Source organism: Opisthorchis viverrini (genome assembly GCF_000715545.1).
Source record: "Opisthorchis viverrini unplaced genomic scaffold opera_v5_756, whole genome shotgun sequence".
NCBI lineage: Eukaryota > Metazoa > Platyhelminthes > Trematoda > Opisthorchiida > Opisthorchiidae > Opisthorchis > Opisthorchis viverrini.
The window spans coordinates 3,009-29,355 of record NW_008752432.1 but is presented as its reverse complement, the minus strand read 5'-3'; the positions used below and the strand labels follow the sequence as shown (position 1 = coordinate 29,355).

General features: G+C 43.6%; 1 protein-coding gene across 1 annotated transcript in view; it reads right to left on the bottom strand.

Annotated features, from left to right (window-relative positions):
• Positions 1-22,169: 22,169 nt before the first annotated feature.
• The window catches only part of T265_12062 (hypothetical protein), a gene marked incomplete at both ends in the record, with an annotated part of 6,681 nt that continues 2,503 nt past the window's right edge, over positions 22,170-26,347 (bottom strand). Inside the window, 5 exons of the mRNA XM_009178991.1 lie at positions 22,170-22,400; positions 22,629-22,731; positions 22,954-23,050; positions 24,198-24,392; positions 25,762-26,058. Coding sequence (XP_009177255.1) covers positions 22,170-22,400; positions 22,629-22,731; positions 22,954-23,050; positions 24,198-24,392; positions 25,762-26,058 — 923 coding nt within the window. The remainder of the gene's footprint in view (positions 22,401-22,628; positions 22,732-22,953; positions 23,051-24,197; positions 24,393-25,761; positions 26,059-26,347) is intronic.

The following is a 26,347-nucleotide window of genomic DNA, read 5'->3' as shown; positions in this document are numbered from 1 at the left end:
TAAGCTACGGATGTCACTTTAATTTTCCCCAACGATCAGCTGTGCATATATACTAGAATGGTTCCGAATGCCCTAATTCTTGTAGCGAACTGCAGTAACTTGGAACACAATAATTCACTAGGATGGTTCTGTGGTATCCAATTACACTTGCGACACACTAGACAGCAGGTCGTCTCCTGGCTGTGACTGATCGAGGAGCAGTCGACACCAAATACCAGAGGAAGGATAACCGGAACAAGTTCGCTTTTCAGCATACTTTATGTGATAGTGCGGGCTGTTTTACATGCAGTCTACGTAGATTTGTATACTGCAAACGTTCACGTGCTAATGAATATTACGTAATGCTTAGCGGTATTAGCTTGGTTTGCCCTCCTTCTTTTTGGTATCGTTTTACAATTAGCCAGTAGTCACTGAAGCCAGACCACTGCCGACCTTTCTTCTCGATGGGGCTATGCCGCAAGGGTCTTGATACGACTCTCAGGGCTGTGGGCTCGTATGCAATGGACTGGAAGTTGACGATCGGTTCTATGAGCTCTGGACGACTTAGCTAGTCGGACAGCAACTGGCAACCCAAGGATTCGATCTACAAGCGTGTGTTCTACTACGGACAACGGGTTGTTTTACTTTGACGCGTAGGATTCTTGTCTGGCTACTCGCGTATGTTGACTGCGAACACGTGGAACACCGGCGACAAAAAACGCGAATAAAAAACACTGTTTGAGTTGGTCAGCGTATGACGACGTGTTCAGAATTCAATTTTCATAGCTAATCAGTGTATGTTAGGACGAGCGAAAGTAACAAAGCACAGTAACACAACTAAATGCTAATTAAACGAACGTCTCGTTTCCCATTTGGCGCGAACACAGTCACTGAAGATAGTGGAGTTGTAAAAACAACCGCGAGGTTTTCTCACCCAATGGTGTGCAGGAACACTGAAGAGGCTTAAGGGCTTGTCCTATCCAATGGTAACCTCGGCATCTGCATGACATTTTTCCATGGGGTATGAGAGATCCAGTCTGTTCGCGAAACGCCCAAAAACATGCAGGCTTCCCTAGTTAAGCTTATTCAACATCAAGGTCAACACCCACAAACAGCTGACCTCAGTACAACAGCCTTCTTTTGGCTGTATTTCAAACCTCCTGCTTGACTGGTATCCAGTTCTTCATGGAAATCGATAACTGTTTGGGATAAAGAGTCAAACAGTTCATTAACAGGAAAATCCTCAGTTGTATGCGGCTAATGACTCCCTACAAGCTGTACAGTGCTTCTGAACTTTTCAGCATAAATTGGCTTCACTTACAGGACAAAATACTGAAAAATTCATCAACATACAGGCTGCTTTTCCGGCACAGCAACAGATTGTCAAAAGATAGTACGGATTTCTTCGTTCTGTCAGCATAAATTGGCTTCACTTACAGGACAAAATACTGAAAAATTCATCAACATACAGGCTGCTCTTCCGGCACAGCAACAGATTGTCAAAAGATAGTACGGATTTGAAACTTCGTTCTGTCAGTGTTTTGTTCCCCCCTCCCTCAACAACAAGTAACGCACCTCAGAACCGCTTGCTTCTTCGTTTTCTGGAGGGTAACATGTCGCTATGCGTAAGCTGCGTTCCTAAACTGATGTTTCCCTGATCAACGGAACAGGTATATGGTATCCCTACAAATGAACCTTGACACTGGTCATATCCTATCATTGAGCATTTCCGTACAGTTTGGCCTCTTGAATCTTCCTTGGAGTCACCTAACCCAGGCGGTTCAATGACGTTACGATCAAACCCCCTGATTTCATTTAACTGGAACTTTTATCTCTCTAGAAGGTAAAAGTCGTCTTCTCTGTCTGGATCTGTTGTGTGACTGTAGCCTTAGGAGAGCTGGAAACAGGATGCATTTCAGCAACTCAAGTACTGTGTTGGCGTTTGGAGGATATCTGGGAACTTGTCAATAAAGTCTTCGTTCTGTAAGTCAAGTCAGTCTATGCCTAAAGGTGGCGAAACACTGTACAGCTGTTCCGTCCTTTTTGGGAAGCATCAGCAGTGCGTTCGCGTGGGTATCCGGAGACATACGGATCCGCGACCTCTCGACACATAGGCAAGTGTTGACTGGCTCCTCGACTGGTGGCTTCTCAGATGGTAGGGTCATTCACCGTATGAAATTACTCCTCCTCTGAGTTACTTACCATGTGCATTCACCGCATTAGACACTGTCGTTCGGGACTGCTTGTTGAGTGGCCTTGAAAAATCATACTCAGGTTCCCTTTTCTAAACGGCTTAGTAATATCTGTAAAACTCTTCGGCGACGGTTCCTGAAATCTGCGATCTTTCAGACCGACTCGATGTTCCTTTGTAAGTTCGAAACTACATTCGGAGTCACGTGGGAAGCACCCATCACTACACATAAACATGCAGCGCAGTACAGATGGTGTAAAAGAAGTGTGTCCTCCATTGACTGAAGCGACGTATAAAGTTTACACATCTGTTCTGTGGGTAAATTTTTTTCCGAGTGCACGCACTACGGGTGCCAATATAGAAATGCACTTTCGGCAGCTCGTACATCCAGCCCGGTGGTATCCTGATGGTTGAACAGGCCTTCAGAATTCACCCGTTACCGAAGTCAAGCGATGGAATCACTCTCCATCCTCCGAGTAACGACCGATTGCCACACTTAGTCAGCACGTATAGTTGAACAACCTAGTTGAAATAAGACGAGCGCTTCTGTACATTGTGCCCGTTAAACTGAGCAGACTTAACGAGATCTCTCTGAAAGCTATAAATGGTGGTAGGATAACCACATTGAGTTGTGTTTAGTTAATTTCTGTTTTCACCCCCCACTCTTCCGCCTTTCTCGGGTGCTGTCCCGAAGTTTCAACTGGTCAATTTTAGGTAGGACGTGCTCACCTACCCGGTTACGACCTAAAGGCATGGTCTTTCTCCAATACTTGGGAAAAACACTTCGTATTAGCAGGTATGCATTGTAGTTTTCCAGCCTTTTTCGCCTATTCGGAGTATCACGGGGTAAATAGTTTTAGTCCGCTAAACCAATTCTTTCACAAACGTATCGAGTTCTGAAAGCTTGCTTATTGCGGAAGGCAGTGTAGTTCGAATAAACCCTAATAAAACTAGCAGAGCAGTTCAAACGAAGCTCTGAATTCCAGATTTATGCAAAACACTGCGTCAAATTTCTGTCTATTTGACAGTATCTTTAAATAAATTACACTTGTTCCGATTCTTGTCTAACGAGTTCAGGGTTTTCCAACTTTTGGGTGCTCTGTGAAGACCCGACAAAATTTTTTAACTGTTAGCTCACAGGATACAGTCTATTAAAATTTCAAAATCCACTATCAACAGGCGGTACGAAGCACCAGAGAGTGAATAATTCACACAATACGTGAGCCTTCCACCTGGGAGCCAGTCAATAATGGACGTGAATTCCGAGAATGGAGAATGAGGGGTGTCATGTCCTACCAAAGTGCTGATCCGTTGCTCTTCACCGTGCCGTTTATTCCCGGGAGGTCTAGGGTTTGAATCCTTCTGGAGATTGGTTTGAAGTGCAGTGTTGGTGATTCCTAATAAGGATACAACCGAACGCCGTTTCGTGGCTTTTCATCACAGACTGGCTTCATTTGGAAGATGAAATCTCTATAAAGATACCCACCGATAGCCGGATGATTGAGTTGATCGGCTGCTGATTAATCCGTGGTTTACAACTAAGGGCGAATTCACCAGCTGCACGAAACGATCGATGAGCGTATGGTCCTAGGGCAGCAGATCGAACTGTCGGCCAATGAGTCATGCGTCTGTAGCTACCCAGTCACTCACATACTTGTCTGTTCAGCTCAGGTCGCTCACTGGGTCACGGGACTTGTCTTTTTTCATACTCACCACGTCGCATTTAGGTGACTCATCGGACATCGATTGTCTGTACCGTCTAGTGAGCATAGCAACAACTCATGTGCTGACACAACCACGTACACTCAAACGGACCGAACACAGTCAGTACACAAACTCACGCGCAGGATACAGGAAGTTAGCCTCTCTCCACGGGCAATTACGGAACACGTGTAGCAACCACACTGTGGAGAAAACACGTTCCCGCCGTCCGGACTTTCAACAAGGAACTCTCACAGACGATAAGTTCCTCTTTTGACCTGCTCCCATTTTGCATTGTATTTATTTTTATACCCATCACTGTCAACCATGCTAAGAAACTTTTATTAGTGCATATACCTTCTGATTTGTATTATGGCCATCATCAACAGTGTACTAATATGTCAATAACTAGAAAGTACTACCCATGTGCCTGGAATTCTCGGAATCTGACCACACTACCTTGAACGTTTTCATATCTGCTTCGACGTACAATCATATGAGGGGTCAAAATTAAACCTTCATTTAGAAAGGTTTACAACATAGGCGGAATATTATCCGTATCCATTGCGGTCCCCAAGTAAAAGAGCGGACAGAGTAGCTGAGGTCAAAGTTGACTGCAAAAATTTGCAACATCCAACTTTAAATTGCCATAGAATTGTTTCATGTTGATATAATGTTGGACGGACATTTTCGAGATATTTCGAAATTCCACAACCATTGTTTGACTACTGGGAAAACGAACCGGTAGTCTTTGTTTAAATCAGTCAACACTGGAATGTTTAGGTCAAAATTTTCGTAGATGGTGATTCGTTTTCACCGAGTTAGAAAATTATACTAACGATGGCAAACATCCGATAGAAGAACACAAAGGGGGACGATTACTTTGGTTGTGTTTTTGCTGCTAGCCGGTAGCCGAACTACTACATTGCTATCCACCTTAGAACATAGGCCGAAATTCAGTAGGTACAACTACGATTGGTCGCCTGTAGTTCGTGTCCCTGATCCCACTGGTGACTGTTTGTGTCTTTAATGCTCCAGTACCTTCTGGCGCAAACAGGCTTTGGTATTTACGCTTTATTCACAAGCTAGCGGTCGCTCGAAGCATGCAGATGATAGCTATGGCAAGAATGTCGTTACACAATCCGAACTGTTATCGTGGTTTGACTGAACCAGAATATACGGGCGCGTGGTCTGCGGCGCTTGATCATGTAACTCTTACTTAATGCTGTGTCTAAGAAAGCCGATCTTTCAAAAGCTAACAATGGCAAAACATTATCGCATATACGGATTAACTGTAAAAGTAGAGATTAGTTTCTGCTTAATTCTACTTCAGAAGTGTAGTACATGGTGCGCGACTTCTGCGAATCGCATGCTGCGCACAAGGCTCTGAACTGGTTTTTAGCATCCTTGGTCATGTCTCCAACACACGTATGCACCAACGTTTTTACTCACGTAACCGTTTTTGATAGACTAGCCCTAGTCTGTGGGCAGCGACCTCATTAGCACAGAGGTAATCGTGAAAGTTGTGTGCAGCCCATGAAGAACAGTTTGACCACGACAAATTCTGCCTGCACCCTACACACTGTGTGCGTTCCATGGCCAGAAATATGGCTTCACCCATTTTTCAGAACCTACAAAATCCAGGTGTTGTTTGGTTTCTTGGATAAACATGTAGGAGATCCACATTCCCCACATTTTTCTTCCACAATTAGTTTATTATTTTTTTCAGGAATTTTGCGGAAGTATACAGAAAACCTCTATAGTCTTGGTATAAAATTTTACTTGTAGACTTCTAGGCAAGAAGGCTACAACCGGTCCCAAACCTGGAGGGTTCCACTGAGAAGTCTGAGAGCTTGAAATTATCTACCAGAAAATGTAGGCATTCGATGTCTACCGAGTGATTCCGTTAGTTAATTGTTGAATTGAGGCGACCATAACTTACCCCAGTCGGTCGTATTAGGGTTGTAAATTTCGCCCTTGTTCTGACGTTTTGGGATCTAGTTTCAAAGGCTCGTCAATGCCTTAAACACACCCAGAGAGACTGCGAATTTCGGACCACACAACTTCACGACTGCATTGAACGAGGCTATCGACAGTCCCTTGTGTTCGCAATCCAGGCTCTAAGAGAACTTAGACACAGGTTACGGAAGAACCCACTTCAGAAAAGACTTGAAAGTGATGCAATTCTTGTATCCTGGTTGGTATGGTTTGTTGACCAAACTGTTGGAGTTAAGTAGTAATTCATCCCAGTTTGCATCGATTACTTTTAGCTGTAACCATTTCCAACTAACATCGCCGACTGGCCTGGCAGCCAAGCTGATCACTGAGTGCTATTCTTTATCTAATTAATTCAAACCATCATCTAATTGCCGATTAGCCATTGATCCCCACAGGGTATCCGAGACTTAGCAGGCCATGGACCCGAAATACTACCGGATGTTCAAGCAAATCGTGAGATCGGATCTCGAAAGCCTTCAGATTTACATTAGCTCACCAACGTTCTTCTGGTTCGAAAGAGCGTGAATCCGTAAGGTGGCCATACATGTACTTGGTACTTGGTTCATAATCCTGGTCACCAGATTGAGTGCTTTAATGTGTTGTTTTCAGAGAAATCGCGAATCTCGAATATCGTACCAACTGAAACATGAGGCAGCCTGGTGCAGCACTTTCACTCGCTTGAAAACACCCTAAACGAGATTCAGCTGGGTCTGTCAAAAAAACGAATTTGCAAATAAGAGCACTTTGCTGAAAACTGATCTCTTTCCGTATTTCACCTCTCCGAATTCATGGTGTACGTAGTGCCTGTCTTAGTTGAAAACGGCGGTTATTGCCGTTACCATCACCACCATCCATCTCTACATTAACTAGTGACTTAGCATCTACTGTCTTCATCGTTTTGTGGATGCCATGATAAATAAGTCTCCAACACTCGCAAGCACGGCGCCCTTGTGTGAATACAGATATCTTAATCCAGGTCAGCTTACGACCGGTCGGTTCTGAGAAAATCAATCGATCTAAAGCCTCATTGATGTTTATCCGTCTGCCGTCTCACCAGTCTGTTGACATAATAAATTAGTGAGCTATTCCGCTGGCAGCCTAGTAGAAGTTGGTTTAAGCCTAACGGGATACTACGTAAAACAGCACCCACAATCTATCAACAATGCCCCTTAAAGTTGTCTTTCAATCATATAAGACTATTTGATCTCCTCCGTCCGGACCACTAGAGACGTTCCAAATTCTTTGAGAGGTTTGAACGGTTGAAGAACGTTCTTCACTTCCGCGTGTCCATTATTGAAATGCCTCTTATTAAGAGATTTCACCGTATAGAATCATTTTACCCTCGTCCGTGCATCGCCCACGGATATTCGACCTAACAAGCTCCAAGACAAAAGTTGAAATCCTAATTACTGAGTCACAGAATACAGTTAAAACCACTTTTCAGACACGCAATTCACAATAGATTATCTGGTTTCTCAAATGATTCTTTCTCAGGACCATCAGGTTTGTGGGATGTTTTTTTACTGAAATTCTTCTGCTCAAGTTCGATGGCGTCTATTGTCATTGCTAAAACTGATTTTTCGCGGCTTCAGTGCCCGACCAAATCAGCGCTTTGAGTTGCAGCCCAGTACACATATACTGGCTTTGGTAGAAAGACTTTTTGTCGTTTACCGCACAGGTGTAAAGGAACGCATGTTATTGAAGTTCTAAATCGGTCGACTCCAATGGCCACTCCTTTGGTTATTGAGATTCACCTTCCAATTTGTTGCAAAAAAACTAACATGTAGTGCGGACTAGAAAATCTCAATGCGATTGTCTATTTACCCAAAGTTGGGAATTTTGTTCCCCAAAAGTACCAGTCTGGCCCTGTTACACTACTTACAGCAGTTAGTTTGTTGTTGAACTCTCCGTCTGCACGACGTCTGTACGATTATTGATCGCATTTTCCTTTTAGCTCGGAAAGACAACTTTAACGCATAGTCGATTGAAAGGATGGACAGGTGAGAATGTCTATTTTAGGTCATTTGGCATGTTGCGTGCACCCGACTGTCGACTTTATTATCTGAATTGCCCGAGCAACCTGCGTGTGGTCATCAGAACATTTGCAGAATAGATTTCTATGGTGTGCATATATCAACGTTTGCATTTCGGTCACCTGACCGGTTGCATGCCGTATGTCCGTCATGCGAAGGCAATCACGTGATTTCTGCGATCTCGTTTGTATCCGTTTTCCAAACTACACTAGGTTGCTAAACAGCACGAAATTGGGAAGTGTTTTGGTGATTACTAAAATATGATTGCTATTAGTCCTTTTTGTTCAATGTGTGGAACTTACCTGCGTTATACTTCGGCAGTAGGCTCGAAGTAAAATTTCGTAATCAACCAGCCGGAGTGTCTTGTTATGTGGGAAAACAATGTCTGTGTCATGGCATCACTGAATTCCGGGATCTCGTTGGTAGTCACATACCATCATCCTCATACTTCACCCACCATGTCCGTCGGCTGTACTGCCGAAACCTGTTCTTTTGCATCTACAGACCAGTAAACCAACAAATTCGAGGAGTGCGCGAATGCACAAGCCTCAAGTTTTCATGACTGTAGCGAGAAATGGCAACACTCTACTTTCAGTTTTAATGTGAGATAATATAACTGACGTTCCACAAATCACAACATGTCAACGCTGTTTTCTTTCAACGTTATCGACCGTGGTTCACCAAATAGGACAACACTATAGCGGCTACATTAATGTGATATAACCAACACTATTCAGGGCAACCTATTTGCAATTTACAGCGGCCTACAGAAGAAAGCTTTCAAGTACTTTCCAATGCTCCATGACTACGTGGAGAGGTCTTAAAACACAGACTATTTTTGCTTCGGTTTTGTAAAACTAAACTTTCTCATTAATTTTCAATTATGCTCAAATGGTAGCTCTATGATATAAGGACACGCAGGAAGTTTCTGTTACCGAACTGATTCAGAAATGGGTCGGACATTTGGATACTTCGGATCCGAAAATTCCGTACCACGGGGATTTTGGCCAATGATGCACAGCCATAGCCATCACATGTAGCCATCAAATGAAACTACAGACGAAGATTCATTCCTCCTCTATAAAACACTAAGATCAGACTGAACCCTTGATCCCGAAGGAAATAATATCCTAGTTTTTTTATACAGGAAACCACTCACAAGGTGCTGAAAATCCCGTCGACAGCCCACGACCGGTTTTACCCTTTTGGAGCTCATCAGGTAGGCGCAGCCCCCGAGTTTCCGTCAACCTTATGTTCTACTTGAACCCAAATTGGACTGTTTTCGGGAAATACTCTAGTTTGCAAATCAATTTGGTTTTCACGACAGACTCAATTGAATCTCTCGTTTATGCTTTCTCGGATATCGTGCCAGCTGAATCATAAGGCGGCCTGTGTGCAGCACATTCAGTTGTAGAATATCATAAACGAGAGATTCAGCTGAGTCTCCTCTGAAATCCAAAATAATATCCTAGTTCTTAAATCATAAGCGTTAGAAGCAAATAAAAAGATCATACAAGTGGACCGGGTGGCAACAGGTTCGAAGTGATAACACCAGGTATTCGACTTCCTAACGGTCGCTTTGATATAACAAAGTAATACCGGCTAGTCTATCAACATGGCCGATATTTATTCCAATTTATGAAGTACTTGCCTAGTGTGGCTACTGAAAATTGTGGACAGGGTTATAAACCGAAAAAAAACGAAAACGGAGAACATGGTAGGGGAAATGGCAGTTTTAGTCTCCTCTGTACACGAGTTTGATTTATATTGTACCCTTATTTAAAAGTAGATAAACTGAAGTGTCTTGGCATCCGTGCGGATAACCATTCTAAATTCCCAGTACGCTTAACGATGCGTCACCTGCCTACTTTATTGTCTACATTGTTCCAAAAAGCTTTTGCAAAAATACTGCAATTTTCAAAATGTTTATTTTTAAGAAAGTATTTCCTGTTTTTAGAGAAACAGTTTCCATCGGGTTCATCACCAATTTCACCAACTCCTTATCGTCATCATCACGATCATCCTGCTCATCACCATCATCGGGGCGGAAACAGCAGCACTGATCTGTACTTTCCGTCGTTGTGATGGATGACGAAGAGGGAAGATCATGAAAACAGAATGCGAATACAGGCCAGGGTGTAACGGTGATGCTACTGATGGGGAGGCATGCGAGTAGTAATTTAAAGTGGTTCTCCTATCAGGGTTTTTTGGACATCTGTTAGCTGTAGAAATGCTTCAATAATAATGGCCTTTGTTTCAAAATAGAACTCTGAATGCAGTTTTATCAAAACCGGTATTGCTGAAAGTCCCCCTACTGGGATATTTAACCACGTTTCTCGTTTATATTATTCTCCAGACGAATTTTCTGTATACGAACCACCTCAGGTCTAAGTTGGAATGATGTTCCTGATATCGCAGTAGATGTTTTATAGCACGCGCCATTCACATGGTAGCTGAAAATTCCTCGAACGTGCACTTTTTTGGCCTTTTTTAGCCTTAGACCGCGGTCCGATGTGCACCTGAATACTGGTGTAACGGTGATACTACTGATGATGAGGCATGCGAGTAGTATGTTTTCTTCTTGTACATTCGCTTTGCGTCTCTTGAAAAGGAAGATCTATTACGGACTTTGTGGATTCGCTTCGTAGCATTTGCTTGAATTTCAGTAACAATCAATGAATATCCAGGAAAGTTCAGGAAGACGCGTTCAAGGAGAGGATGGATATTCAGTTTTTCCAAACAAGATGTATATGAGAGTTTTGCTCCCCTGTCCAATAGTCTGTAACTGGTCAGTTAGCATTTTCTAATAAATAACTCCACAGCGAAGGCCTTCTTTCCTTCAAGGGTGTCACATCGGACTGCAGAAATTAATGCTAGAGAGGTTTTACTCCCAGGATATGATGACCAGCCTATGGATCTAGGTCCAGAGTTTACTGCGATATTTATTCTACAGTTGATGCGGAGCGTTAGGTATCCCTTGTGCATGATAGCTACAAGCCGTGAGAAGTGACACAACCAATGTCTTAATAACTTGGACTGACATACCATGTTACCTGGCCGCTGAGCAGAGTTTGCTCCATTCCTGGGACTAAACGGAGCTGCATGCTTCTGAACAAGTTGTGGTGGAATTAAAATTTTCATGGTATTTAGAAAATGTTTCCTATTTAAGTGTTTTTAGTGGCCAGAGATTTATCGTTTTTCATTAAAAATCTATCTCCTAGTTGGGAGCAAACGCCATTCCGGCGAACAACCCACACGGCTGGGTGAGGCTTTGGTTCTAGGTTGATCCTCTGGTTCGCGTACTACAAGGATAACATCGCGCATGGCTGTAGAACACATGAATATAGCCCTGTGTCGTCCACTCAAGGCATGCAATTTTAGCACGTATAGGTGGCCTTCGACCAATCAGCAGGCAAACAACACAAAGCTTCGTTCCACTTATTGGCCAAGTAAAGAACCACGATTGGTGGAGTTTCATCTCATTATCAGTAGCCATTCTGTCTTTATCACGTGGATGCAAGATTACTAGGACAAATAATCCTCAACATAGTCGCTGATGTTTCAGTCACACTAGTCATAATCAAAGGAAGCATCTACCACAACATAGTGTTTATCTACTGCACTAGCAGTCTTAGATCAGACAGGTCATATCGCCTCTCGGTTTGGCCGCACTTTTATGTGTAGAATCGGTTGCTGACACAATGAAAGTTGCTTTGATGAATCCGCGTCACAGGGGCCCTAGAACAACACAGTGTTAGTGACCTCACTGAACAAATTAAACCCGCATCCGGTTTTCATAGACGGATCAATAAACGCACACATCAGTAGACAGTGCCAACTGTTTGGCTTGCAGCTTTACGTTTGACGGTCTGGTTCATAGAACGTCATTCGGATGAGATAAACCACCTTCCAGTAACGACCTTCCTCAAAAATATGCTGAAGTAGTACACGACCTGTTGTTACAGTCATGCATTAATGTGGCTTCCTCTAAGCTCAAAGTTCGTAAAATTGGAACGAGTCTGTTCCAGTTCAGTTTTTTGCTGAATATATCCAAGTTTTGGAGACAATGTGGAAAATACCTCAAAAATTTCATGCTTGAATTTTGTAGGTAGCGAAATTTTATTGCAGAGAAAACAAGTTAAGGTTGCACTGTGGATGCGATATATCAGCATGAGCAATGCGCAGAGATGATTAATTTCAAACAAGGAGCTTTCCTTGTCGAAAACTTGTGTTCCCGATCATGAGCACTGTACTCACGTACTCAGGTGACCAGGTATGGATGGGATCAACTGCGAACCCAAAGCTAAGATATACCCCGAGACTACTATATCAGACGCCCAGGTCCGGAACTTTGCCTCACCTCACTGCTCATAATTGCGGTGGGGTGAGCTTTATATCATCCAGCCTGTGAACTCCTTTTACTACACCAGATGGGCCGCTAAGACTTGTACAAAAGTGCATATTCACATGAACCACTCAGCCTTGAAACACATACTCCCGGTTACATAAGATTTCGAAAACGGAGGGTACATTGTTGAACGTTCAGTTTACTAAATAATGATGATAATAATAAATATTGTTCAGCTGTGATACCCTTTCGGTGCCTAGATGCCATGCTATCCAGGGAAGCTATGATGATAATAATAAATATTGTTCAGCTGTGATACCCTTTCGGTGCCTAGATGCCATGCTATCCAAGGGAAGCTACTCCCAGATTGCCCAAGACTAGACAGGAGCGGGCAAAATACAGACGGTTTCGAACCACGGTCAGTGAGTCCGCACCACTGAACTGTCTCTAGCTAACTTCGGCCAGGTCGATTGAAAACAACTAAAGCTGGGGTGAAATAATCACGCTAATCCTCCTACCGAAAGCAGAGTTGAGCTGGTTGCAACTGATAGCGAACAAAGCCTAAAAAAGATGCGTTGGACCTGAATCTCAACAGAAGCCCAAGTGAAACAGATCTGGGCAACCTAAGCGATTTTCAGATTGTTCATGTCTTTTTTCTCCTTTTTGCAGAAAGCCATCGCAAAACACATTCTCATTTGGTGCAGAAAGTCTATTTTGCTTGAACAATGTGTTGTAAGAAAATAAAACACTGGAGATTGTGAGGTGACAGGTGCAGCGTCATGACCGGCGCGAAGAAGTATACAACGCGAAACAAATCCCCATTTTAGCTGTTGTAGATGGCAGAGCCGGAAGTCCCGCCTGGTAATCGACTTTGAATGGGCGAAAAAACAGTAAAACTGCCAGGGACCTTCGTGCCTGGCGTACCAGCAAGTCCGTCTGAGATAACAACCGACGGATGGTTTCATTTGATTGCAGGAAGACTGAGGATAACATCTGATACCAGCTTCTGAGTAACCTCATACAATTTGCAAGTGCCAGCAGGCGGTATGGTGATAGCGAGCCCTGTCACAACTGGAGTGATCGTTGTGTGTGTTTAAGGACAACTGCACGTCCAACGTCACTTACTGCGCATGACCTTAACCATAGTTTGAATCCCCACATTCTGACAGTGGGAAGAGGTTTTTCACAAACACTCCTAACAAATCTGGACACTGACCATAATCTCTCAGTTTAAAAGAAGTCTTTGGACGGAACTTCAGGCAACATGTTACATGCACCATAACCTAAATTAATGTTGTTACAATGCTTTGTTTGCGGCAGCTAAATCTTTTCTGCTTTCGCCGGATCTGGCCTCAGCCAAGTATTTCGTAACTAATTCGGACTGAACGAAAGAGCCACTGCGCCGACTCAAGGTTAGACAATGATTTGTTTAACTGATTGTTTAACTACCCTCGATCAATGTGAAACGTGGTAACAAAGAAGTTGGATTTCAACATCACGTAATTTGCATATTCCAGAATGGCCAGTTTCATAAGCATTTGAAAACTCTTTCACGTTTCTCTGGACACCAATTTACGTAGTATATATACGTAGTACATATGCAAGATTCGTGCAGGCATTCGGGCTCCGTTTTAGTTGTAACCGCAACAATTCTGTGCTTGCCGAAACCGCCAGCTGCTTGTCACTGCACCTTGCTACCCGATTAAACATTAACAAGTATTCACAGTTCGACCTGATCCGATCATGCACATCAGTCTGTCAGAGCCCCAAACCGACAGTCTTTGAAACCGCATCCGGTGCGAATGCGGCAAAATCATGTGACCTTCATCTGCGCAAAAACATGACGTAAGCTATGGAAATTCTGTGGAAAATTTCATGGTAGGGATTTTTTTTGGACATGCCTCACGCAAACTGATATGAATTGTTTATACCACATGCATGTGAAACGATCATTTTTCGGTCCAAAGATGTCCGATAACCTAGTGCACACAAGTAAGTGCGAGTTTTTTCGAGGTATCCCAGTCATATTGGGACAACTGAAAAACCTGAAGATGAGTTTTTGATTCTGTCACTGCATTTGTCGTTTCTGTCAACCCAAGTCAATGGCTTGTTCTCTGTATGACTGCATGAGTTTCACTGACGTGAAGTTGATAGGGAACAAAATACTGTTCTGGGGATTTGTACTTTCCGACATACTCCCCTGGTTGATGGTTTAGAATTAAAGGCGTGTGATCATCCATCTCTAGGCTCGATTTGCCGCACAATGTTCTCAGTTGCAAAACCTTTAAAAGTGGAATAAAACATTTTGCGCCAAAATGTTGCATTTTGTTGCGTATGTGCTCAAACCAAAAATCATCCTAATCTACGTTCATATTTTTGCAGCTGACCAAATTTCATTGTCCACTGAAGCAACCGCACCCCTGGCGGAACAAGCCTGGTGGAATACTTTCCTAGCATTATTGGGACTCCAGAATACCTAGATGGGGTTCAAAAGTTTGAACTCGTACTCTGGCCTGTCTCTTTTAGTCCATCAAGGGCATGTTATGGCTTTCGAAAATTCAACTCCATTGTACGAATACTGGGCGCCTCCATCTCGATACATTTTCACCTTCCCTGAGTTTTCCGCGATCGTTAAGCGAAGAGAAGATTACCTGACAGGAACGTATCGGGGATAGTCATGTGACAGTCACCAATCCGCTGATTAATTGGCGGATGGACACGAACAGGTGGCCACCTGTAAGGAACGAACAATTTTTTTGGAAAAATACTCGCATTTGAATATCAGTTTGGTTTTCTGCAACCTTATGAGTAGTTTCTTCCATGGAGATACACTACGATATCTCAACTATCGTACCAACTGAAGCATGTGGCGTTATTTGTGCAAGAATATCATAAACAAGGGATTCAACTAAGTCTCCCGTGAAAACCAAATTGATATGCGACTGACAGTATTTGTCAAAACCTGTCCAAATAGGCGAAATACATTCGTTTGCAAACAAATTTGGTTTTCCGAGAGACTCATGTGGAACCCAGTTGAATATCTCGTTAGTGATCTTTCCGGGCAGCCTCATATTACGGTTGTTACGATATTTGAGATATCGGGAAACATCACAAACGAGAGATTCAGTTTGGTTCCAGGTGAATCTCCCGAAAAACCAAGTTTGTTCACAAATGAATGTATTACGCTGATTTCGTGCGACATACGATTTCGTGCTGAACATAAGATTGACGGAAACTCGGGGACTGTGCCTACCTCATGAGCCCCAAGAAGGGCGAAACCGGTCGTGGGTTGTCCAATTTGGGTTCAAGTGAAACATGGAGTTGACGGAAACTCGAGGGCTGTGCCTACCTGATGAGCCCCAAGATGGGCGAAACCCGTAGTAGGCTACTGAAGAGTTTTCAGCAACCTTGTTAGTATCATCCTTTAAGGAAAAAACGAACAACTTAGCTTAGCTTTCCTTCTCCAAGGAGACACTGAACGTCGGTCTAGAGTGCTAGGTTGATGGTTTTGGATGTTACCACTGGGATTCTTGGCCAACTTCGCATAAACAAATCTAGTAGTGACTAATTTTGCACCCTTTTATTTACCATCCTACGGAGGTTTGTTGTGAGTCGAAAAAACGGATTAAATTATGTGACGAAGGAACCGCTTAGGTGAACAGCAGCTCATTGGTTTGTTGAGACGGATAAACTGCTACATGCTGCTGTTTACTGTGTATCGCCCGTTAAGTTGAGACTTCAGGGTCCTATTAGTTGCATGGCTGTTCATTACTTGCAATTTACTGTTTATTGTATGACACTGCTCGAATGCATATGCATTTGAGCACAATCCTATCGATCAGTAATTCACTCAACATCACTTAGACGATAATGGCCACGTAGATGCTTCACTGGCATGGTCACTTCTGCTAGTTTGCTGTCTACCAACTTAGCGTTTTTGGGTTTACCATGACGTGAAACCTTAGAGCACGCTTCGAAACAGCAGCTGAACCTGTAAAATAAGTGGTACATTTAATGGTATTTCTGGTGATTTTTTGATCCAAGACCTGTGTTAAGATGGCACTAAGTCCCTTCCCCGTCACCTTTATTCCTTTTCTTTACAATAAGGCTTTCAAATAAGTCATGGTTGTACGGCAGTGAAGCATCAGTGTTGAACACTTATGTCATGCTGTCGATGATGATGATGATGCCCCAACTTTCCTCAGGTCAGCACAAGACTGTACTTCTTCAAAACAGAACATTATGCTCTATCAAACAGTACGTTTAGTTTTCGGATCCGTTTTTCACAACCGAGAACAACCTGTTGTTAACGTGTCAAAATATGGGGAGTTCGGGTGCGTCTGTTGGTTCTCGATCAGGTGGCGGTTGGTCATTTCGCCTAACCTGACAGGTAACTTGTAAACATTTCATCACCAAACGGGTAGAAATCATCGGTGTGGAGGTAGATACTACCCAACTGCGCACTGATGATATATCCGCGTTTGGTGACAAAACATTTAAGAGTTAATTTTCAAAACTTGACAAAAGGATCAACAGCCACCTGATCGAAAGCAAATTGTGTACAGAAAATTTGCATACGCTCAAGTTAAAGTCAAGACCACAGCGATAGGACCGCAGTTTTCTGGAAGCAAACCACGCTCATATGTCTACTCCATTCGCATCAAATTATGCAGAAGTTATTTCGGTCACCTCTCCGGATTTTCCATTAGGCTGCCAGAGCAGCCAACACAAAGAATGTAAATATGCAATATGGCTCACCGAAAGCGGTTTTATATGGAGGACTTCAGTGTGAGAATAAACCACTGTGGAGAATCTCACTATCCGACAAGATGCACCACAGTGATCACAAAGACCCACGCGTATCCACCTAATATTTTTTAAAGCTACAGAAGTGGTTGACCAATTGCTCTGTACTACTCTCGGACGGGATTTAAGCGCAGAAGTGCTATCCGCGACACAGACGCCTTCCCAAAACTGCATTGTGATTTAGAATTCAACATTGCATTCAGTGTTAACTACTCGCTCCAATAAAAAGGGGAAATCAGATTTCAATGGGCGACGCAAACTTCAGGAATTAGACGACTGTGCCATAGGATCAGACGTCAAGAGTGTTTATTCAAAAGTCAGGAGAACCAACAGCGCATGTAGAATGCACAAAAGAAGTTGTAACCCACACTGTTCCACCTATACAAGTTTCATGGAAGTTTGTTCTACACAGCCAATCTATAAATTTTGCGACCTTCACCAGGACAAAAATACAGACTTACTGGTAACTACGGACTTCTTGAAACACAGATTATTAGACAGTAAGTGAAAACAGAGAGCCAGATTTCGGATGAAGGCAGTTACAATGACTGTTGGGTTCCTTTTCATTCACACCCCAATACCGAAATTGGTTACCCTGAATCTCGTAGAAAATATGTGCATGGTGGTCCTACCGAGAAACCCGAATTACACTGCATCTGAATGCTAAAGGTGTCATTTTGGGCTTGTTGGGGAATAGGTGAGCGTCCAAGATCAGCCGTACTCAGTTAGCAGAAACAGAATTAAAAACTTAACAAAGGACAGCAGTTCTCTGCTGTAAAACTGTTTACTTGTATATAAGGGGATGGGGATATTGGCGTCTTTTCCATTGAGTTAAAACTGAAATAAGTTTCAAACATGACCCAAGGGTTAATGACAAATGGATACGTAGGCGGTCGTGAGTAGGGAACAAGCAGTTGCTCATCAGGGCGTCCACAAACAGCCAAGATTATATAGTATATGAAGTGGTTTTTTCACTTAAACTGTTTCCAAAAATAGTATTCAGAATAGTTTCACTAAATTTAGGATAGCCTTGCAGAATTTTCTGGGGACAAAGCCAAACCAACCTATCGCCGTAATGCTTTCCTGTTAGCTGGGAACAGCAATGAGAATATCCTACAAAATTATTTGATCGTTGGATGAGTTCCCATCACTTTGTGTCCTTTGGTGACAATATTGTGCTTAAGGATGAGTAGTGAGTGTAAAATTTGAACAGCAGAGTAGGGAACACTTTGGCACCTAGAGAGACGTCCGAAGGAGACTATGGCAACTCAGGTTTAATATACGCAGTCTGAAGTGAAACGGCCGGATGGCTCAACATATGCCAGAATGAGCAGGTACACAAAAGGTTACATACCAGACAGAGCTACGCCGTTAAAATACCGTAATAACGGATTAGTCTGGATGAGCGGTTGTATCTTTTGCTGCTATGAGAATCGATCAGTAGAAACATCTGGTAAAAACCAACATCCTAGCCGAACATACTGTTTTTTTCTGGTGCAGAGTGCATTGATCTCCGACAGAAAGGCTGGGTTCTTTTTCAGCTTTGAGTATTCGTAAGCTAGAAAAAGTTTCAATTTGCATAGCTAAGTTCAGCTCAGTGGGACCTTCAAACAGTGACAAGTGAGAATGTTTCAGTAGGTTCGTCTAGGTTGATAAGTAATCCGAATCATCATCCTTGACCCAGCTTTCACGATCCTCATTAAGAGCCAGATAGGAACACGGTCTTGGGCTGACATTCAGAAACCCGAAGTGGTCAACCTTTGGACAAAAATTCACTACGCGTTTCCTCGTGGTGAACGCAGTAGGATTCAATCACCTGATCTTTAGGTTCGACCATCACACGCACTACCAGGCAATCGCCAACCTCAATTTTATGGATGGATTACATGAAATGAAGAGCCGTTTGGATGCATTTACATTGGCATCGATATTAGCATAGTGTTGGGATTCGGAATGCCAAACTTGAGTGTGAGTATCGAGGGATCTAACTGTTGTGTCCACTTGACGAGTCGCAGCCAGCACAAAGCGCGTGGTGGACTTCCCTCTTAGTACTGACCACTTCTGCCATGTAATGTTGTTCTAGGTTGTTGGATGTCGCTAACGCAGGTCACGTGGTTAGAGCATAGGCACGGTCTGGGCTGACTCTCGATAATATTGAACTGGCTGGCTAATGATAATCGGCAGTGAACCCATATTGGTTGCTTCGATAATTTTCATGTCTCGTTTGAACGGTCGTATTCTTGTTCTGGCGTGATTATTCCGGTGTCCAAACGAAAGGGAAGCACTGGACTCGAGTTTCGCTCTTATTAGGGCTCATCAGCAGTGCACATCCAATGACCGTGCCGGAATTTGAACCCTGGACATCTGACATGCGAGGCGAGTGTGTAACCACTACTCCACCAACGCACATTTGAAGCATCTGAATTTTCACGTTTGAACAGGCGAACGTGTTCACACTTGAGCGATGTGATTGGTGTGCCCGACTCATCGAACGACGACCCAGTAACTGTCCTGGTTGTGACGATTGGTTGACCCGCCAGTCAGGTAGCGTGACACACGCTTGAAACTCACTGGGCAACTTTTTGGTTGCAATTATGGGGTTTTGCGGGATCGTCCAACCAAAGACCTCCCATCGCATACAAACGGGGAAATCTAATTACAAAATGATATAGACTACTTTGCTGTTGCAGCACGCGTATAAGAAACTACACACTGCAACACCTTGCCGTGACGTCCTGTCAGCTGAGATTGGCTGGTATGATTAAAGGTGGTTATACTATGGGAAAACTAAGTTTCAACAGCACAGTAGGCCAATTGACTAAGTGTTGTAACACACATAAAGTCATTACATGGATGGTAGTTACAAATGAAATACCGTGGTTTGAATAAACTGCTTGGGTTGTACATATACCCTTAAAACTTGTTTTCGGTATGTTCCAATAGGCTTTGTTTCAGTTAACAATGCTGAAACCGGGCAATGTATTCGTGTTTCGACTGACCAACTTGCAAGTGCACCCTGTTGAAAAAAGCAATACCAAACCCGACAGAATTTCTTTTCCCCTGTTAAGGCAGCTTCAGCAGAAGGTAGCATTGTGGTATGAGCGATGTCCAGAACCCAAATGGCTAACGAGATAGATAAAAGCCGAAGTCGATCGTGTGAAAAATATTTACACCAACACTTGGATTTACAATAAAACTAGGAAGTGTCGGGAGCTCTCCAGAAGCACCTTGATAGCATTAATAGGTCTCATTCAAGCAGCGTGAATACAGATAACATCAAGTATGAATCCACAGGCTTTGGAGACGTAACACACACAGGCGGCTGGTTCCACTGACATTAGCAACACATACCGTGCAGATAATGACGTTCCCACTAAGACAAACAGGGCTTGTGGCGCCCGATCTTCTGCTACCGCTTGCTCTAAAACTGCATGCGAATATCCTCAGCGAACCCATTACCCATTAGTGCTTCATGTGACTGATGGAAGACTACCGAAATTACTCCTGTGTCTGAGTAAAGTAGGCTGAACTAACGGGCAAATTACCAGCACATCAATACTTCGAACATTGCTTGAGAGTATAGTCTTGTCGTGACTAAAATCCGGTCAGTTAACGAACTGCTTGGAGAAAATCACGCTGTACACTGGATGCTGTCGAATATCTTTTACATTCAGTTTCTTTAAAGCTTAACAAGAAATAAAAATCATGTGTTTGCTATTCCCGCCTTAGATGAATGCGTTTGACAGTATCGATTGCGATCTGTTGTTACAGCTTCTCACCGCCGAACGCAAGCAACGATGTTCATCAAGCCTGTGTATGACTGTTCTTAATCGAATCCAGTACGTCAGGGTAACTGAGAATCATCACCAACCGAAACAGACATTTTACAAGGTGCTACCTTTTTTGGCTCGTAATTCACGACCGAAAAATCGCTCAGCTGTAGCACCCTTTCAGCACCTAACTGCCATGCCACCAGAAGAAAACATGAGGGCTGCGACACTGCCAGGTTTCCTAAGCCTAGAAAGAGAAATTCGAGAGGCAGAGGGTCGAACTACGTGAGAATCATCACCAACCGAAACAGACATTTTACAAGGTGCTACCTTTTTTGGCTCGTAATTCACGACCGAAAAATCGCTCAGCTGTAGCACCCTTTCAGCACCTAACTGCCATGCCACCAGAAGAAAACATGAGGGCTGCGACACTGCCAGGTTTCCTAAGCCTAGAAAGAGAAATTCGAGAGGCAGAGGTCGGGTTCGAACTACGGACCTCCCGGTCAGTAAATTCGCGCTCTAACCACTGAGCCATATCGCCATCCACCACCTACCTGTTCCAATTTCGTCCTACCGGTGCGAGTAGGCTGACGACATTGACTGATTGTGAACATCGCAGCTTAGAGGGAATAACAAACACGATTTGATGAGACATTCAGATGGTTCCGGAAACGCTCCGTTCTCCCTAACGTTTCACAGTACCATGATGTCATTTTCTCACTCTCTCCAAGTAAACACAATCACGAGTTTGTTGACGGTCTGTCTCTGAACATGCCGCTTATAATTCAAGCGTTAGATGCTGTGAAGAAATTTCACACACCTAGAGAGTTGTATTAGCTCTGATAGAAGTCAGTGAACGTTTGTCAACTTCAGTCAGGTTCGGCATCAAAAAAAGCATATCACTGGTCGCGTTAATCAGCGATCACATACAACCCTGGATTTCACCGGCAACAAATGATACGCATTTTCTGCTTCCAGCATTCCAAAGGCTAAACAAATTATTCCTGACACACTCATGACGAATGTGCATGGTTACCATCATCATCGACAGCATGACACCAGTGTTCAACACCGGTGCTTCGCTGCCGTACAACCATGATTTACTTGAAAGCCTTATTGTGAAGAAAAGAATAAAGGTGGACAGGGAAGGGACTAAGTGTTAGCTTACCACAATCATTCCGAGGCGCCTACACCTCCAGTTGTTCACTCAGGCAATCTGGATAGAAAATGACAACAAGAACGCCGCTGACATCAGTTGGCGGCCATATCTTGTAGTGTCTCCAAACAGGCACAGTGAGGATCACGCGGTCCCCATCCTTGAGAGTGAGCAACTCCGACAGCATCTAAACGTTCCCTAATGTCCTTCGTACCCGTATGCCACCTCTCTGGTTCCGCCACTCTGAATTGGGCATGGAAAACAGCACTCTATTCGGCAAACGATGGTTCGGCATAGGAAACACATTCCAATCAACGCAGCTTCTGGTGCTGGACACAGTCTTCAATGGAAGTACACGTTGCACAACCGAAAACACGTTGATGAAACAGCCGTTTGCCCATCTCTGTGCCCAGTTGTACTTTGATCAACCAATAATCTGCGCAGACTTCGTAAACTGACACTAATCTAATGAATACCACACTAGTGTGGTCTTCTCTACCAGTATCACCTGCTGATTAACAATAGGAATCTAAAGACGGTTATGAATCCCATGTAGTTCCCGGGGCCTTTCATCGAAGGGAAGGGGGCATTTTCTACTATACACACTGTACAAAGATTATCAGATTGTGCTCATGTCTTCACCGACTGCGATTGGACGGTTTGCTAGTGAGAAGCAAGTTGCGACTGAGCGCAGTGGTGGATCGACCAGCGCATGGATTTCGGTTGTTAATATGTGGATTGTACTGCACCTGAAAAAAGTATGGTAGGGTACGGAAGAGCGCTCTTATTGCTATCGGTAACTGCGAGCCATGAGAACATTAGACTCGCTATTGACCAAGGCTGGATAGAAAAACGAACAAGGTGTAGAGAAGAAAACGAATTGGGGAATATACAAATACAAGCATCCCTCGACAACAAGGATGGGGCAAGTGCGGAGGAGAAACGGGGTCATTCAGGTTTTTATGCCTAACTTCTTCTTTTCTTTCTCCTTCTTCCGATATGTTTCCAACTGTCTGGTTCTCCAGTCACTTCGTTTTAGCTTGATCGGCCGATTTCCTACATATTTACCTGAAACGGGGAATGCACGAGAGGTAAAGTGGAGATGTACTGGAACTACTTAGGTTGGTACGTTAAAAGCAGTCACTACTACCTTACAGTGGGCAACGATTAACTCTATAGATAAGTGACGTAATTTTGTTCTATATGATACCCAGGACCTGTTGATTTTGGGCATTGCTCAATCTACCGACTAACAGATCACGTGCGCATGAACGATGTACACAAATACGGTGGGGAAATGTTTGTAAGTCAGTTGGTAAGCTCGGCGCCCGATCAAGAACCTGATCAACGCTTAGCTGAGCAGTACTACGTTGTTAGTGATTATTAGCGGCTAATACCTGAAGGTAAAAAAAATACAAAATACGATCCAGGCTATGAATTATCGAGTTCCTTTAGATGCGGCCAGAGGGGGTGCAAATGGAACAACAATAAAGCCATCCCCCAAATAATTAATTGTCTTCAGCAGGGCGCGCTTCATCGCTCACTGGGAGACCTAAGATCTTCTTGAACTGTTTTTTTTGGCTAACCGGCCAGAAATCCTAACAGCAGAGAACAAGCCCTTAGCGAAATATACTCAATTGCATACCAATTTGATTTTCACGGGAGATCCAACTGAATCCCTCTTCTATGATGTTCTTTTTCGAAGTTTTCAGAACCTTATGAGTTGTGTGTTACGTCTACAAAAGCACCTGACGAGTTTGTCCCAAACGATCACTTCATTTACAATACCAGCTAGAGTCGATTTTATGTGTAATATTTGTAGTGGAAAGTCACTTGATGTCTTCAACATCGGAGGGAGCTTGCTTGGCTAATTGGTGAATTACCTAAAAGCAACAAATTCATTAGAATCTCGGATGCACACAAATTAGTATGCAATTGATCGATTCAGTCGAGGCAACTACGACTTGGGGAATCCACTTGCGCGTTACACGGACGTGAGCAGGATGCACTTAACTCCAACTGGAGCAGCTTCCTAAAGCCTCACACAGCTCATGAATTCAGTGAATCTATGCTACTATGCTGAATTACGAATATGCGTAATACGCAGAATGGGCGACAAGTGTATCTTCTATGAACTAAAGCAAAATCTCAAGACCGAACCCAGTTCAGTCATCAAACCATAGAGCATCTACAAACATGAGGTAGAAAAGCTTACCGTTCATCTCACGCATTGCTCTAGTGAAATCGGCCGGATCAGAGAAGCTCACAAAACCGTAGCCACGGGATTTTCCTGTGCGTTTGTCCCGAACAACCTTCGCTTTTTGGAATGAGGCGTAACGGTTGAAAGCCCGGGTCAGTGTGTCATCGGAAACCTCATTGCCCAGATCACCACAAAATATTCTGAAATCGTCTGCACGATAGAAAATGAACACACATGGGAAATTCAAAAATGGGGCAGATGGCTCTTCAGGAACCACAAGTTGCGAACTGACGACTTTTCAATGTGCCGTCAGTCATACCCAAGGGTGAAATATGGGAACAGTACGGGCTTTATTGGGGATTGTTCATGAATCACGCACATAGTTCAACCACGCTTCTCTTCACTACTGATTTCCGCGGAGTGGAAAATAATAAACGCGAAAAGTAATCAAGTGGAACTGCTAGTATGGTCACCGGATTCAGGTGTTGATTTCATCCACCTCACCGAGAACTCAGATTTCCCAGCCAAGCGCAACCAGATTCGTCCGTTTGTCAAAGCAAAAAAGAAGGGATGTGGGCGTCGTCAGAGCCACACTTGGGATTTAGAAGATAGGCGCGAACCGAAAACAGACAAACGGCCTTACAAATGCACATCATGTTCATCACTTGGAAGTGCGATCACAACTCACCAACATCAATATATGATAGCCCACATATATGATGCCCACAAAGCAAGCTACCTCAACAGCACAAGGCACACGAGGTGATGTTCGGCCTCCGATCGACGAATCGAAGGCTGAAAAAAGAACACCATATTTAGCCCCTGAGACTCCGTACAAGAACCATGTCCCAATATCTGGCTGATGGACAGGAGGCACTTTTTGAATGAATTAGGGACCATAGCCCATTGTATAGACCCTAAAGTTACCAGAAAATTCAGGCTACTAGCACTTGAGTCAGTAGCACGTGTAGCAAATGCGTTAAAGGTGCCACTCCGATTCTGCGGTCTTCAGTCAGTAATAGAAAGTGGCAAGACAATTCTCCCGGTAATAAAAGAAGACTAATATATTTCGGGTAGTCCTTACTATCCAGAAGACATAAATTGGCATACTGAGAGGCCTTGAAGCACCTGGATTAGATCATTTTATTTGGTGTCATAGAAATGAAGTGGCTCACATGTCTAGAGTACATCGTACGGCATAAAAAACAAGGAAAGAGCGACGCCTTCCAAATGATACTTAAGTGCAGAACAAGTTGAAGTCATGTGTACTTTTTCGACCTGACAGCGATTCGGTTGCGTTGGTTTTTCCGAATAAATGACCAGCAGTATGATCACAACTCTATTTGATCACCTGAGTCTGTAGCTTATGTAAAATCAGGTAAGATGTAGCGTACATTTTCAGGAGCACAAAAATCGTGTGAAATGGGGATGCGTACCATAAATATTCCAGATACTAGACTGGGCATACAATCTTGCATTCAAAATTCTAGTCAGATTTGCCAAAACAGTTGACCGGTTGAATCTTGTGGTAGAACCATAGTGGCGAGAAAAGCCGTGAGTTGAAAAAACGCTAACTTACTTGGATCCCATTCGGCCAAAGTAGGGTCTTCCCAGGTCATACCGGCAGCCACACGAATGAAACGCTTTTTCTTTCCCGTCTGAGCAGGAGCAGAAGAATTGGTGGAAAGAGGTGGCCGGTAGACAGGCGGTGGAACGGTAGGAGCGATCATCGTCTGCACGACTTTCGTAGCATTTGGTAGTGGTGCCACAGCTGCTACCACAGCAGCAGCTGCTGCTGTAGGTTTCGGAGTTGTAGAGTTCGTCTGTTGCATCACTGGGGTAAGAGGAGGTTTCGTAATACTGGCTCGGACCTTTTCTGTTGAAAACAGATGGGACGGAGAGGTGGCCTGTGACCGACGGTTTGTGCGAACACGTACCGAGATTTTCGATACGAAGGGTGACAAGCAAGTTTGAATCTTTTAAAGCGAGTTAGTCTATGTTCAGTCGAAGTTGATACTACGCTTTCGTCAGGCTGTTAGTCACTCATCGACAAACGAACACACTGATAGGCGCTTTCAGAAGAAGTGAACTAAACACGGGGTGCATATTTGGGCGTAACGGAACCATATCATATATATATATATATATATATATATATATATATA